Below are 16696 nucleotides of genomic sequence, written 5' to 3'. Positions count from 1 at the left end.
CAGTTATGTCCAATTCTTTGTGACCCCATTTGGGGTTTTCCTGGAAAAGATACTGGAGTGGTTTGCCATTTCCTTCTCCAACTCATTTTCCAGATGAGGAAACTGAGGCAAATAGGGTTAAGTGACTTGGCCAGGTCACACAGCTAGTAAGTCTGAGACCAGATTTGAACTCGGGAAAATGTCTTTCTGACTTCAAACCTGGCGCTCTATTCACTGCACCACCTAGCTGTATGGAAATAGAGGAGATGCTTAAAATTATTACTGACTTGGAGGGAGGAAGAGAAAGCATTTGGAACTCAAAGCTTTAAAAACAAATGTTAAATTTTTCTTTACACATTAACTGGGGAAAAATAAAATACTAAATAAATTTCACCTTCAAAAATATTACTTTCATCAACTCATTTTCCAGCAAGGAGTTCCTAAAAACCCCATGGCTACAGCTTCAGATAGAAAGACAGCTCAGGAGTTCATCCAAAGGGTTGTATTGACATGTCAATCTGTGGCATGAGCTTGTCCCACTAGGTGTTTTCTAGGTGTTGGGTCTCAGGGGCCCCAAGGTTCCAATCCTCTCCACAAACTCCCCTCAGGACAAGCTAACTGCTAAAGACAGGGACAAACTGAGATGCACAAAGGTAATGGAGAATTGTTCCAGGTCTCTATGTGATACTGGGATGCCCCTCCTAACTAATGTAGAGGCCCAGCCCTCTACATGATCTGCAAGGCTTTGAAGTAGGTCCTAGATCAGCTACTCTTGTCATGAAGTCCTCCCTAATGCTAGAGGCTTTTTGGTGAAGGAATCAGGAGTCACCTCTTTACCTCTTCAAAAAAGGGAACCATGTTTGAGATTTTCACCCCGCCCCCTTCCCCAATTTGAGGCATGCTTGTCTTTAACTAAATCTTCAAACTGAAAGCATAGTAGTCTGAAGAGAGGGGATCTAATCCTAGCTCTATTACTAATTCACTGGGTAGTCTGGAATACAATAATCTTGGGGAGTCACTTCCTTTTTTGGCTTCAGCCTCATCTGCCAAATTACTCCCAGAATCCCTTTCCGCTCAAACATTCTATGCTCTGTATCCTAAGGTGTCTTCTAGTTCTGATATTCTAGGTTCAAAGGTTGTTTCTAGCTCTAAAAGACAAATTACAGGGTTTCTTCCTGGTTAGAACATGGCCCCTTCCAACTCTATCATTCTAAGGGCCTTTCTAGCTCTGACTATGTCAATGTTCTAAGGTCTCTTCCAGATGTAAAGTTCTATCGTTCTATGTAAGGAACATTCTTAGACTCTGGGGAGGAGGGATTAGTCTTCGCTTTCTGACCAGGGCAATCTCGACAGAGGGAATTTTGCTCCTCAGAATGGGGCAGATGGAGATGGCAGAGCAAACACGATAGGCAGTTCAGTCCTTTGGATTCTGCAAATACAAGCCAGAGTGCTGCTGGTCATAGGAAGGGAATCATTGCCACCTGCTGGACCTCAATGGAAGGGATGCTGATGGCAAAAAAAAAAAAACTTTATGTAGGGGGGAATAGTGGGAATAGGGGAATGCAATGTCAGAGAAAGAGTGCAGAGAAAGCAACCTATCTCTGTCTCAGGCTAGAGCCCAGGCAAAAGAAGCCAGGCTAAACCTGCAGCCCAACACCTTCCCCACCTGTTCTCCAAAGATTGCTAGAGCAGGCATGATAAACTAGAGGTTCTTAACCTTTTCTGGGTTTCATGGACTCCTCTGGCAGCCTGGTGAAGCCTGTGGACCCCTTCTCAGAATAATGGTTTTAAAGTGCATAAAATAAAATGCATAGGATTTATAAAAGAAACAACAAAAGAAACCAATTTTAACCTAACTAGTCAACAGAATAGTTTTAAGTTTCTGGAACACAAATTAAAAGCCCTGACACGAAGGTAGCACCCAAACTTTAGGAAGGCATTTGAAAAAACCTTCTTGCTTCATCCTTATGAAGAGAAAGGAATGGAGAGTTTAGGTGGGTTAAGAAATGCTTATATTAGCAATTGCAAATATTGTTAATTAATGGACCCATGTCAACTTTCCAGCAAAATCTCTAGTGGAGTGCCTCAAATACCTTCCAAATTGGTCCTGTGCTATTAGGCATTTTTTCAGTGACTCAGGTAAAGGCATAGATCAAATTTCCAGGTCACACAAAGTTAAAGGGGATAGGTGACACATTGGGTTAAGTCATATTCCAAAAAGATCACAATAGACTAGAACACTGGGCTGTAATAGCCTACATTTATGTAGCAAAGCACTTTTTACAAACATGATCTCGTTATCCTCACAACAACCCTGGGAGGTAGGTGCTATGATTATCCCCATTTTACAGATGAGGAAACAGAGGCAGACAGAGACTTGGCCCAGGGTCACACAGCTAGTGTTTGAGGCAGGATTTGAACCTAGCCTTTCTGACTCCAGGTCTACCAGCCACCTAGCCTCTAGTTTTTCCACCAGCCACCTAGCTATCTAGTTTAGTAAGGTAAAATTTAACAGGGCTAACTGTCTTATGCTTGGGTTCAAGAATAATCTGTATGGCTACACAACAGTTGATGGGAAAAAAAGACCTAGGTGTTCGGGTAAACTCATAAGATCAATAAGAATTAACCATTCAGAGCTAAAAGGCTCTCTCTTACCTAATCCACGCCATGGCCATCAAAAATATGTAATTAATATGTGTATGTGTATGTATGTATATACATATGTATGTATGTATGTGTATGTATTTGGGGAAGGTTTGGATCTGCAACTTCCTTTTCATAGGGAACTTCTGGTGAGCAAAATCTCAAGGGAACTGCTCATCAGTACTGAGAAGTTAAGTGATATTTTCCTGACTCTAAGTCCACATTTTTATCCACTACCACATCTTTCAATGCTCAGGCTACATTAATATGACAGAACATTGAATGCAGAATGTCAGAATGGGGGGCTTCGAACATGGAACTGGACCATGTCAGTAGTAAAAGGGTCCACAGAATTTAGGAAAGGACCTAAGAGATGGATGGTCCAATCCAACCTCATTTTACAAAGCAGGAAACTGAGACCAGAGAGATGTGACTTATCCAGGAACAGAGAGCAAAGTAGGAACAGAGCTAGGTTAAGAATTCAGGTCTCCCTCCTGCTATTCCAATGCTCTTCTGTTAACTTTTGATAGCAGTGAAGAGGAAAGGTCCATCAAATGGTGCTCCAGTACGAGTTTATGTTGCAGTAAGGGACCTTGGACAACCAGGTGAGGATGCCTCAAAGTCTGGAAAGACAACAAAGGGATGCTTCATCCAATTTACAAATAAACCGAGTCCACGAGGAACCCTTGCTGATGGTTTTTACCCCATGCAGTTCTGGGTCTGGCTAGGGCGACGAGTAGGCTTCAACCACCCCCAAAGAAGAGAACAGCTCCAATGAAAATCACAGCTTCCTTCCATGTAATATAAACCAACTTTTAATAATAAAAAATCTATCAGGAATTTAATGAGAATATTATGTACATGTCCATGTAAACCAGTGCACAAGGCTCATGTTCCTGAGAGCCAACCTCTGCTCCCAGTCCAATGAGACCCAACCACCTTCCCAAACACATACCCACTGTGGTGGGCAACCTGGATGGTCTCTCCCTTTCTCTCTCTCTCTCTCTTTCTCTCTCTGGAGAAAGGGCCATCACTTGTTTCCCAGTGAGTCCTGGAAAAAGAAGGACCTGTTTTCCTCCCAATCCCCACCCCATTGAGACAACATTGAGAAAACCAAGAAGTCTATACACGTTCCAAGCAATGATTTGCTTTGTCATACTATTCTGACCTGAAGCATTGAGACAAGACCTGAGACCCCAACGACAACCTCCAGACCCCACATTGTTCATCCTGGCCATTGGCTAAAGAAATGGAAAGTTTACTTTTCCTTCTCACATAGCCTCAGCATTTCAGACCCTGCATAAAGAATTATTTAAAGGGACAATTGCTTTGTGTAGGCCTCCACAAAGCTAGTTTGCCACAGGTTTGGAGCAAGTGTCCTTGAAGGTGGAAAGACGGCAGTGGGGACAGTTAGGACAGTGGATTGCTCCTCAATTCTGGGAGCCTTCCTGGCCAGCTAGCTAACTGAACAAAGGGCCTCAAATACCCTGCTCAAGGGAAATTCAAATTAAAAATAAATAAAAACAAGAGCACCTGGGAAGCCTTTCTCCTCCTGAGCATGCTTTTCTCCACCTGCTTTGTGGCCTGACCAGGACTGAGGTGTTAGAGAACATAATTTGAAGATGAGTTAGGGAAGGAGGGGAGGGGCCCCACAATGTGCATGCCCTCTGTTTGCTGAAACTTTTTAAAAAGATGCCTAGATCTCACCTATCACAGTGCTCTCAGAAGCACACAGCTGATATTCTGGGCATTTCTCAATCTATTTTTGCCTTTTAAATAAAGTTGTGGCATTCTATCTAATACTGACAAACAGAAACCATTTTGATATAGGGGTGGGGGAAGAGAAGTCCATTTGAGGCACCTGATGCTTTTTTTCTTGACGTGAAACTGTCTTCCTAAAGTCCTAGTATTAAAAAAGTAAAACCTTCATTTTCAAATCACTTAGTTTTGTTTTTAGTAGAACTGGGAAATGTGAAAGCTATGTGGTGTTGGTCCCATGTTAAACAATATATCTTTCTTTAAAACTTAAAATCTCAAATATATAATCACACAATAAAGAACAAAACCCCCAAAAACCCAGAAGTGTCATTCCACATAAATAGGTACAACACAGTTCTTCTGCCATTACAGGGAGAACCGGCACAGTCCAAAGGACCAGGCCATCAAGTGGTCCTGGTTCCCATCCTTGTGTCAGGCTTGTTAATGCCAACCAGATCAATCAGGACTGGCTTTGCAGACTATAACAGACAGCATCAGGAAGGGTTAATGCCTACCCCTGAAGACCAAGGAAAGGAGACCCATGACAAGCAGTGACTGCGGAATGTATGCTATGCTCTAGGCATAGAAAGAGCTTCTTTCTGGGTGATCTGTGATGGCGAAGAGCTCCAGAATAAATATCTCTTTTCTTATTGGAAGGAAACCCAAGATTTGTGCCAGACATGGGTTTCAAAAGTGCAGAATGATCAATTTAGAAAGTGGTGTCTTGCAAGAGGGGTCTGACGACTCCAAGCCACTGGCCCAATGACCCTGATAGCTCCATGGATAAAAGGGGCTCAGGATGACAAGGAGGGTAGGGACAGCAACCACATTTGATATGACTGGTCAGCGGCAGGACAAGGTTCTGATTGCACCAAGTGACCACCATCCTTCGCAGGCATCTGACTGGAGACACCCTGCCCCAGTCCAGTTGTATTTGCCAGGTCTGCAATCTCTCCCAAACAGCTATGTCCAAGAGAGGAAGCAATGGCCTCACCCACACGTGTGTAGGCAACGATGGGGATGGGGACTGATTCTGGGATGAGGAAGGGGACTGGGCAGCTTTCAAGTAGTCTGGCCTGTCTTAGGAAAAGGCTCTTGGCAGCAGGCTCTCATCTCCTGTACCCTGGCAAGGGGAGAGGTTTGCCAGCAGGGGCGTGAGGTACACCAAGGGTCCTGAGGGTTGGCTCTCTGCTGAACACTTCCAGGGTCTCCAACAAAGCAAGGGTTCTCATCCTTTCTTATTTACAAGTCTCCATCCACAGGTGGCTGACACAGCTGATAGATCCTGGGGAACAGAACAAAAGGAGAAATACTCACCAGAGGTCAAAGGATAACCCACAGACACAAATGACCTAACTGCTCCCAGGCACCCTCCTCTGCATCCCTCTCATTCTAAAGCACAGGGCCCTGTTCACTGGGTGAGGCTCAATTCAACAAATATCTGTTTATTGAGTGCAGCGTCAGATACTGGGGGAGGATAAGAAGAGGAGAACGTTGCCAGGATTGTTAATCCCAATTTGTAGATGAGTAAACCAAGGCTGAGAGGCTAAAGTAGCTGGCCCAGGGTCATGGAGGTAGCAACGATCAGAGTTGAACCTGAACCCAGGTTTTCTGACTCTCAAGTACAGTGCTCTCATGACATGATATTTAGGATGTTGGTAGAAATAGGGGAAGGCCATTCTCAGGCTAGGGAATAGTGAGAGCAAAAATGTAGGCACAGAGGAATATGTGAAAAATTTGGATTATCCAGAAAATATTTCATGTTAATGAATGAATGAACAGATGTCACTCAAATATGGTATTCAAATGTAGTAAGTCCTTGGGAATATGGGGCAGGTGAGCTGGTGCTATTAGGCTGAGTGGAGGCTCTGACCAATGGCTAATGCTAATCAATGTCCTGATACTTCTCTGAAGAAGAGGAATGTTCTACTCCACACAGTACTCACCGAGGTGCTCCCTGAGGCATCTGATCCTTGATTCGGAGGTTTTTTGCCAGGATTTCCACCCTGGGCCCCTGGAGGGTGAGAGAGAAGAAAGCAGAAAGGAGAGAGAGAAGAGGGAGGGAGAGAGGGAGAGAGAGATGAGGATATGAGGCTGGGTAGCATCAACCCTGGAGCTACTGGATGGGGAAGAGGGGGAAAGATGAGAGACTGGCAAGGCCCAAACTAGGTTAAAAAAAAAAACAAACCCTGGATTCACAACGACATCGTTCAAACAGGCAGGGAGTGGGTTAAGTGGTGAATTGTGGCCATGTGAAATGCTGACAATGCTCCCCTCAGGATGAGTCAAGTCTGGTGGGAATGGTGTGAATGGTACCAGCCTCAAAGTGGGGCTATTTCCCCACTGGTCCCCCTTTCCCTTCCTCTCTCGATAGCTGCTGGTAGCAACACAACCCAGTGCAGAGAGACTGACAGTGAATGATCTGGGCCTGAGCACATACAGTAAGCCCTCAAAAGGTGTCAGTACAGCTGACGCAAGCCCTATGCAATCTTGGCTTACTGCCCCATGCCCAAATCTGGTTCCTGACTTTGTCCTGCCAGGCCTAGGGTCTTACCTGCTTCCTCATGATGTCTGTCGCCTGCATGATACACTTGGGAAGTAGTCCATGGCTCCGAGCCAGGATGGCTGCCTGCTCCAGGGAGACACTCAGGGTACTCCTGGGAACAGGACAAGGGTGAGAGGTGGATGAGAAGCTCTCAGAGTAGGGACCTTCATGTAATCTCTCAGGAATAAGGACACACCCCTCCTACCCACTCTCCCCCAAGCCATGGCCTGGGAGGAATATCTAGAGGATCCTGCACTGCCTCTGAGGACTTTCCACAACCCCAACTCCAGCTGGGAAACTCACTCCCCTGGAACAGCACTGTAGGTATACCAAGCCTCCTACATTCTAGTAAGGCTTAACCTGGACCAGGGGATGGGACTCATTTCATTAAATTGCAAAATAAACACCAGCCTTGCTTTTTCTCCTCCTTTTTCTTTTTCTGATTAATCTAAAATAATCCTCTGGGTAATCTGGGGCCAGTCCTCTGGTGATCAAAAAGGGCAGAGTCTAGAATCCTCACTGTAGAGAGGGACTGACCTTGACTGAAGGTCCCTCTCCCTGGGTAGTCATAAGGCCTATCCAGACACTGAGGGCACTGCCTAGACACTCATACAGCCTACAGGCATGGGGCGGGCAGATAGAGGATTTGCCTGGGGCAAAGGCAGCCCTTTACTTCCAAAAGCTTGGCTGGCAAAAAAGTGCCTTAAAGACTACCTGGTCTTAACACACCCCTTCCCCACCCCCATTCTACAAAGGAAGAAACTGGCCCAGTGTGTGGAAGTAAATCATTCTGGAATATCAGAGCTGAAGGAGATATTAAAGATCATCTAGTCAAACCCTTGACTTGAGATGGGGAAGCTAAGGCCTGCAAAGAGGAAGGAGGTTTCCCCACGGTCATATGGGGGGTCAGTGCAGGTCTGGTTGCCTGACCCCCAGTCCAATGTCCTTTCACTGAATCTTGCTGCCTCTCAAGGTAATACCAGTAAAGGCTCACATTTCTTAGCTTTAAGATTCACAAAACCCTGTGAGAGAGGTGGTATGAGTATTATTAATGCTGTCCTACAGTTAAAGGAACTCAAACTGAGGTAATGTGATTCTGCCCCCAATCCCACTGCTGGAAGTGTCTGCACCACAATCGGGCCAGTGCACTCTCTCCACTGATGGAAAATGTCAAGGTTTAAGGGATTTGGAGGAGAAAGCTGTTTTGAAAGACATCTCTTAAGTCCTTGGAGTAACGTACTCCTGGATATAAGGTCCACTTAAGGACCTCCTATCTCCCATGAGTGACTGGGGGGGCGGGGTGGCAGTCAGGGGATGGGGCAGCCAGCACTCACCTCTGCATACCAGTGCCACACATGGTGACCTGACAGGCACCCAGGCGGTAGCAGAGCTCGGAAGAGATGGGCAGCAGTCCTGCACCAGGCACACTGGTGCCAGGCTTCGAGTGGACAAAGGACTTCATCAGGCGGCACAGCTCATCCATGGCATTGATGGGACGGATCAGCTGCAAAGTAATCAGAGAGTTGCTGAACTTCCCAAAGTCGAAGACTTCTGACCCTCGTTTCCCTGAACCTGGCTTATGACCATGTCCTATGGATTTCATAGGCTCCAGAGCTGGGAAAGACCTCAGAAGCCACCTGATCCAACATCTTCTTTCTACAGATGAGGAAGCTGAGGCTCTGACAGGTGTGACTTGCCTCTAGTCACACAGCTAGTAAGTCTCAGAGCCAGAATTCAAGGCCAGCTGCTCCAACTCCAGAACCGATGCTCTAATTGCATCATACTGTCTCAACTTCTATCATCATGCCTCACATACCCATCCCTCTTCTCTTCATCCCTACGGCTGTGGACTCTAACCTCATTGTTTAACATCAGGGTCTTGAGAGATGGATCTCCCTGCCTCCAGTCTCTCCCCCATTCAAGATACCATACATACATACCCCACACTGGTCTTCGAAAATGGCACCTTGCTCAATGTTAGCCCTTGCTCAAAAATTCTGACTGGCTCCCCAGTGCCATTCCCTATGCTGATTTTCCAGGTCTTCCACAATCAAACCAATTCCCTATCTCAGAACTGAAGTCTTCCACAGTCTAACCTTACCCCCTATACCTAGCTACGTCTCCCACTATTCCTTTCCCACCCTTCCACTCCAACTAAGCTGCTTTATTATTTCCACTGTGCCAGTAAGCCAGGCCAGCTTTAGTCCAATTTCTGGGCCTCTGTTTCTTCCTCCCCTCTCTTCCTGCCTTCACCAATGCTTCCAGGAATCTTTCCCTGGTAACTCTAGCCATCACTCATCAGCACTGACTGCCCAAACCAGACATTCCGACCCTCTGATCATATCTTTTAGTGTACTAACATTTGGGTATTCATTTATACAAGTCTCGATTTTCCAAAAAAAAAAAAACAAACTGGGAGCTCCCCAAGGGTAAGGACTGCAACTGATCCTTCTTTTACATCACCCAAAGCAGGTGCTCCAGAAATATTTATGAAGTGCATAATCCCTGCCCCTCATGGACGTTAGAGGCGAACAGAGGAATGAAACAGACATTAAAAATTGACAGAAATCTGCAGGGGAGAGAGAGAGAAGAAAACAGGAAGGCAAGAGGAAGGGAGAGAGGAAGAAAAGAAAAAGACACAAAAGCCAAGAGGGAGGGAGGTACCTGATCAATTTTCACGGCTGTCGCGCTGGCATCTGTGGGCAGGTTGGACCTTTCGAGGTAAAACGTCCTGAAAGGGAGTCACACCATGAGTCACTGCATTAGAACCTGGATCTAGCTGATGCTTAGAAGGCATATTTGGTGCGCATACCCTTTGACCCAGCAATACCACTTCTAGGGCTGTATCCCAAAGAGATCATGAAAATGGGAAAAGGACCCACACGTACAAAAATATTTGTAGCAGCTCTTTTTGTGGTGGCCAAGAACTGGAAACTGAGGGGATGCCCACCAACTGGGGAATGGCTGAACAAGTTGTGGTATATGAATATAATGGAATAGTATTGTGCTATAAGAAATGATGACAGGCGGACTTCAGAAAAACCTGGAAAGACTTAGATGAACTGATGCTGAGTGAAGTGAGCAGAACCAGGAGAACATTGTACACAGTAACAGCCACAGTGTCTGATGACTGACTGATAGACTTAGCCCTTTTTAGCAATGCAAAGATCTAAAAAGTTCCAAAGGACTCATGATGGAAAATGCCATCCACATCCAGAGAAAGAACTATGAGTCTGAATGCAGAGTGAAGCAGACTACTTTCTTTTTTTGTTTTGTTTTGTTTTATATTTTTCTTTCTCATGATTCTTCCCATTGGTTCTAATTCTTCTATACAACATGACTAATATGCAAATATGTTTAACAGGAATGTGTATGTAGAGCCTATATCGGATTGCACGCTGTCTTGGGGAGGTGGAGAGGAGAAAATTTAAAACTTATGGAAGTGAATGTTGAAAACTAAAAATAAATAAGTTAACTTAATTTTTAAAAAGGCAGATTTTGCCTCCTAGCATGCTGGAGGTCTGCCCCACTCCCACCCTGTCTTGCTCCTAGGTCATGTCACAGGGACACAGAATGTCACAGCCAACAAATACCCTAAGAGATGATCCAATTCATACTACTCATTTTAAAAGGAGGAAAATAAGGCACAGAGGAGTCACTCTGTAAGTGGTAGATCTAAGACGAGAATCCAGGTCTCCTATGTCCCAGTCCAAAGTCCCATCCACTGTATCACTCTGCTTCCTATTGCTCTGAGCCACCCTCCAGCAAGGGCTACTCAACCTCCCACATCTTGGGCAAATACAAACAGCCAGAGGTGGCACCCCTGGGTGGAGCAAAGGGGGCAGGAGGGGCTGCTACCTGAGCCGTCTGTAATACTGCTGGACTTTCTCCAGAGACTGAGCATTGATCTCCTGCTGCAGCTCCTCCAGGAGTGAGGTGGTCGAGCCTCCAGCTTGTGGCTGCCCTTCCAGATTTTCCAGGGCTATGGAGGAACCAAGGCAGCTGTGAGACCCAGGTCTAAATATGCTGGGAATGGCTTCTAACTCCCCGTTCCCACTCCAGCCCCTGTCACAGCACATACCTTTAGTGAAGAGGACCGTATGCAGCTTTAAATTGCCCCCATTCTCCAGCCGGGTGGGCAGTTTGGAGAAGTGATAGCTGTCGAGGTAAAAAATGACCTTCAAGGCCTGGCGGCTGCCCTCAATGTGATAAAAGACGTGAGTGTCTGGAGAGATAAAAAAAAAATTGGTGGGGGGTGGGGAGGAGAGGGGTGGGGGTTTGGAATGGTTGTCCCCAAGACTGAGAGGAGCAATTAAAGGATTTTACTTTTAGCAATTACAAGTAGCTGGTTCCAGACCAGGCTTCACACTCCAGAGAACCATTCAACCAGACCCTCAGAGCCTGCTGAGTGCCCTGACATCCACTGCCACATCTTTTGCTTGGGACGATGATCAAATGGAAAAAATTATCGCTTCTGGGAAGGGCTTGAAAATCTACTGCCCTATCGTCCCATCCCAGTCCCAGATATCCCTTGTGTGTGTAAATAGTAACCATAATGATAACACCGGCAACAACAAAGAGCTTTTATACAGCACTTTACAAATATCATTTGATATTCACAACAACCCTAGGGGTTGCTATTACATATCCCCATTTTTTGTACAATTGGGGAAACTGAGGCAGTTTTTTTTTAATTAGAGAACAAGCTACATAGGGGCAGGGGCAATTTCATTTTTGTATTTCTATGCCCAAGACCTAGTACAGTGCCTCAGATATAGTAGGAACTCCAAAAATTTGACGATGTATTCATCCTCCCAGGGCAAGTAGTCTCTGTCTAGACAGTCATAATATTATAGATTCAAAGCTGAAAGGGACTTCAAAGACTATCTAGTCCAACCCCCCCTTCTTCTTTTTTTTTCTGGCGGGGGGAAGGCAGGGCAACTGGGGTTAAGTGACTTGCCCAAGGTCACACAGCTAGTAACTGTGTCAAGTGTCTGAGGTAACATTTGAACTCAGGTCCTTCTGACTCCAGGGCCACCTAGCTGTCCCCCAACCCCCTCCTCTTACAGATGAAACTGGAGGCCCAGGTAAGCCAAGTGACTTGCCCATGGCCACACACAGTTAAGTATTACAGGCAGCATTCGAACCCAGGTCCTCTCACTCCAGAGCCAGCCTGTTCTTTCCCTTATACCATGCTGCCTCCTGGTGTGGATGTCCATTCTTTGGGGAAGGCAGCTCACAACTTAAATTTCTACCAAGTGCACAGAGCACTTTCCCCACAAAAACCCTATGAAGTAGGTAGTGTAAGGGCCATTACTCCCATTTTACAGATAAGAAGCTGGGGGGAAGTGACTTTTCCAAAGTCAAATAGCAACTATGTGCAAAGCCAAGATTTGAACCTAGGTCTCCTGACTCAAAGACCACAAGCCTCTCCATTGCTGCCCCTCTAGCACATGAGAGTACCTTTCTGCAGCCCAGAGCCCTGGGCGGAGACAGTTGGTCATGGTCCACTGGACCTAGAACCCCAATGCTTCTCTGCAGCACTGGCCTGGGGCTCATACTTCCCTGCCTCTTCCCCCCTCAAAGCTCCTTTCCTTCTATTCCCATATGCCCCACCCCTGGTACCCAGTGACCACCAAGTCAACCCTTTCAACATCTGCTCTCTGAAAAGAATGAATGAATTGAGTATCCTTTGGGGGGAAGGGGAGCAGTGTGCAGTATTTTGAAATCTGACAGGGACCAAAGCCTTCAGAGGGTCCATGAACTTAGATGGGGGGCAGGGGGGTGGGGAATGCATCATTGTTTTTACTAACAACTAGCTGAAATTTAGCATTTCCTCCAATTATGAATTTTTTTAACAATTTATTCTGAGAAGGGGGTCACAGGCTTGACCAGACTGCCCAAGGGTGCCCATGACACATTAAAAAGGTTATGAATCCCTGCTTTAGATTCTTCAGAGTTGGAAGCAACCTTAAAGATCATTCAGTTTAAACGGTCTTAACCTGGGGGCCTGTGACCTCGTTATTTTTTATGTTTCTTTTGTAGTCCTCTGAATTTTATTTGGGGGAGCGGTGCATATTAAAAAACATAATTCTCAGAAGGAGTCTGTGGACTTCACCAGAATGCCAGAGGAATCCAATGCACCAAAATGAATAAGAACCCCTAAGATAAAGGAATGAAATTCAAACCATGGCAAGCACCAATGAACAGGTATGTGGGTTGCAGCAAGGTAGGTTGCAGATAGGGTTGCAGCGGGGCAGGTGCTGCTCGTCCACAAGAAAGCCATCATTTGTTTCCACTTCCATTAGTTCTAGGCTGGAGGCTGGACCAGGAAGGATATGTGACTATGGGAAGTAGTTATACACTTTCCTTGCTGGAAGAAGATGCACGCCCATCAGCGTGGGACAGGTAAGGTCCAGTTATGCTTTGAGGCAGGAGGAGAGATAGCCTGGTGGATCAGAAAGAATGCCAGCAAGAACACCAAGGTTCAAAACATGGGTATCTTCCCTGCTACCTGTGTGACCTTGGACACATCACTAAACATAAAGGTCCAAACATAAACATAAAGGTCCAAATTTCATCCTCTTCAAAATGAGATTAGACTAGATTTCTAAGGTCCCTTTCTAGTTCTAAATCTTATAGCCCAAGTGACACACAGGATGACTTTTGTGGGGCTCTACCAGAGAATCCTGAGACAGAAACCAAGGGATAAGATTCTCCCAGCCAGGGGAAAGCAACCAGAAAACACTTACTGGAGACAAAATTCTCATCCAGTTGTTTAAATGAGAAGGTGACGTTGTCCAGCTCTGACAAAGTGACCCGGATATCCTCCAGCATGATGCGCTCCTCCCTCTAAGAATGAGTGAAGAAAGGATGAACTGTTAGAACTTCTTTCAGAGTCAGAAAATGGTACACTGGAGTATTCAGTCTTCTATGCTCGCCATGATGAACACAGATCTGCCCTGCTTTGGACATGGCATCCACTCTCGTTTTCCTCTGACAAACTGGACTAAATGGTCTCTAAGGAAAATCTAGCTTCAGTATTCTACATTCTCTGGTGCCTTCCAGACCCAAAGACAAAGACCATCGATTTAGAGCTGGAAAGGACCCTGAATGTCATCTAGTACAAGCTCTTCATTTTACGGATGAGGACACCGAGACCCAAAGACGGTCTGTTTTCTAAGACCTGTTTTGCCAGCTCTAAGAAAAAGAATAGGCTGTCTGATGTGGCCCATGGCATGCAGTGTCTCACCAGAAGAGGGCAGCATGATCCCACTTTACAGATAAACCGAAGTTTTGTTTCTCCACAAAAAACACTAAAATATCTCAGTAAACAACAGAACCTACCCATTTCCCTCTTCCCTGTGCCCACAACCTGCCTCTTGAAGACAAGACTATTGGTGGTTTGTGTCAGAGGCGCCAACATTCCCCAAGGAGAAGAGAAAAGAAAGGGGAAGACAGCAAGCGATACAGTATGGAAACAAAAATGAGGTAGGTAGGACACTCACTGTGTGGAAGAGGTCAGGACAGAATAAGAGAATTAGAGAATGTTAGAGCTACAAGGACCTTAAGGAGCCAGATCCCTTCAATTGTTTTTTCCTTTTTTTTTTAAATAAATTTATTTTTTATTTTTAACATTCTTTTTTTTTTGTTTTGAGTTCCAAATTTGCTCTCTCCTTTCAGCCCCTTTACCCACTGAGAAAGCAAACAATATGTCAGTTATACATGTGAAATCACGCAATACATATTTCCATAATTAGCCATGTTACCAAATAAAAGGCAAGAAAAATAAAGTGGAAAAAATTATACTTCAATCTGGAAGCAAAGACCCCGAGGTGGAGATCAGTTGGTCAAGGTCATAAGAAGTCATATGGTTCAGAGACAAATGCCTGGAAGGGTCTATGTTCAGAAGGGCAAGTATCAGGGGCTGCTCCCAACCTGCAGCCAGAGTGTACTACTGCCCTACTATGTTAGCAGAAAAACATCCAAATGCCTTCTGGGGAGGCACCTTGGTGAAGGAGAAAGGTCACTGGACTGGAAGGCAAGAGCCCCGTGTTCTAGGATCTGTGTACACACACACACACAGTGGCTGGAAAAACACTACCTCCAAAGCATAACAGACTATATGAATTGGAGGAATAATTAATGATGGTAAAGCCTATGAATAAGACGGTTTTGCTGAGTAGAAGCTGCTTGGCGAGTCATTCCACATCTCAGGGCATCAACTGCCTCCTCTGTACAAGGGCCTAGGGTCCCTTATGTTTCTAAAGTCTTATAAATATTACCAATATGTGAAGGGTCACCACTGTGTCAGCTGGATGAATGTACTCTGCTTGGCTCCAGAGAGCAGATGAGGGGCCTAGGGGAGAAGGGTGGCAGAACTGAAGAATATTCCTACCACTAGTGTTATCCAATAATGGAACGGGAGGCCTTGTAGAGACAGTGACGGCCTTATCACTGACTGGCGGCCACGGGATCTGAAGCTGGAAGGGACATGAGGGTTCATCTAGTCCAACCGCTCATTTTACAAATGAGGAAACTAAGTATTGGGTGAGGGACTTGCTCCATCACCTAACAAAGTTTTATGATTATTCTGGTTGTTAACACTCTCTTCTCTCACCAAATTACTATGTAAAAGTGGTTACGTGTTGTATTCCCTACCTACCATGCTACCCAGTAGACAATCAGCTCTTTGAGGGGAGGGGTTGCTTTAAATTCTGTCTCTGTATATAACCTAGTGCTATTACAGGATCAGAGATTTAGAGCTAGAAAGGATCTCAGCAGACATCTATTTCAATACCTCTATTTTACATATGAGGAAACTGAGGCACAGAGAGGTTAAGTGACTTGCTCAGAATCACGCTGCTTAGGGTCTGAGGCAGGGTTTGAGGTTTTCCTGCCTCCCAAGTCCACTACCCAGCTTCCACAAAGTAAGCTGCTTAATTCTTGCTGAATTGGCTTGGAAAAGGGGGAACTGAGATTCAAACCCCGGTCCTCATATTCCAAATTCTACTATGCTTCCTCATCAGCAGAAGATGAGTCATCACTCCTCCGTGTTAGATAGAGGAGGGTCACTCTCAAAGAACCCCAAGTTCTCTTCCAGTTCTAAAATGGTCCCAGAGCTAGTCAGCAGCAGAGCCAAGTCCAGAACCTGTCAGTAAACTGAAGGTCCTTCTCCTTAATCCACACCAAGCATTCTGTATCCCAGGTGGGGAGAGCCTTGTCTCAGAGCTGAGCAGGGCCCAGGTGCCTCTGGCTGCTCCACGTCCCACCCCCATGCCCCAGCCAGCAGCTCTCACCACGCCAGGGGACAGCAGCGACTGATAGTGGAGGAGGACCCCCGTGGCCGCGATCTGCTCCAGCCACTTGCGACTGGCGTCTCGGCTGCTCTCCTCATATTCTCCGTTGTTATTGTAACGGTAGCTCAGGGCTGCAAGCAGCTGGTCAGAGAAAGTACAGATGGCAGCCACCAGAGACTGGCAGAAGATGACGTCCCGCCTCAGCTGCAGCTCCGTATCTGCCCGAGGGGAGAGAGAGAGAAAGCGCTCCAGCGACCTGACGTTGTTCCAGCGGCCTCCAGATTATAGTGACCACATCTGGGCAGGAAGCAGGCCGAGTACAGCCCCGAGGGCTCTATGCTATCTAATGATGGGATTCAAACCCTTTATTTTACTTTGGGGGAAACAACAAAGGGGTTTGACAGATTCTTGCCACTTTTCCTGCCCCTGTGGGCCATCCTTGCAGGGTTTTCAGTTCGTGGTACATTCTAAA

General features: G+C 45.9%; 1 protein-coding gene across 1 annotated transcript in view; it reads right to left on the bottom strand.

The window, feature by feature from the left end:
* Positions 1–3414: 3414 nt before the first annotated feature.
* PREX1 (phosphatidylinositol-3,4,5-trisphosphate dependent Rac exchange factor 1) overlaps positions 3415–16696 on the bottom strand; it is a 230121-nt gene continuing 216839 nt past the window's right edge. Inside the window, exons 32-40 of the mRNA XM_036749156.1 lie at positions 16225–16442; positions 13678–13777; positions 11007–11150; positions 10784–10907; positions 9590–9656; positions 8260–8429; positions 6935–7037; positions 6327–6394; positions 3415–5665 (exon numbers count right to left, since the gene is read on the bottom strand). Of these exons, the coding sequence (XP_036605051.1) occupies positions 5623–5665; positions 6327–6394; positions 6935–7037; positions 8260–8429; positions 9590–9656; positions 10784–10907; positions 11007–11150; positions 13678–13777; positions 16225–16442 (1037 nt within the window). The 3' untranslated portion in view covers positions 3415–5622. The remainder of the gene's footprint in view (positions 5666–6326; positions 6395–6934; positions 7038–8259; positions 8430–9589; positions 9657–10783; positions 10908–11006; positions 11151–13677; positions 13778–16224; positions 16443–16696) is intronic.

Source organism: Trichosurus vulpecula, chromosome 3 (genome assembly GCF_011100635.1).
Source record: "Trichosurus vulpecula isolate mTriVul1 chromosome 3, mTriVul1.pri, whole genome shotgun sequence".
Taxonomy (NCBI): Eukaryota; Metazoa; Chordata; class Mammalia; order Diprotodontia; family Phalangeridae; genus Trichosurus; species Trichosurus vulpecula.
The sequence above is the reverse complement of the archived record's forward strand: the minus strand, read 5'-3'. Positions and strand labels throughout refer to the sequence as shown.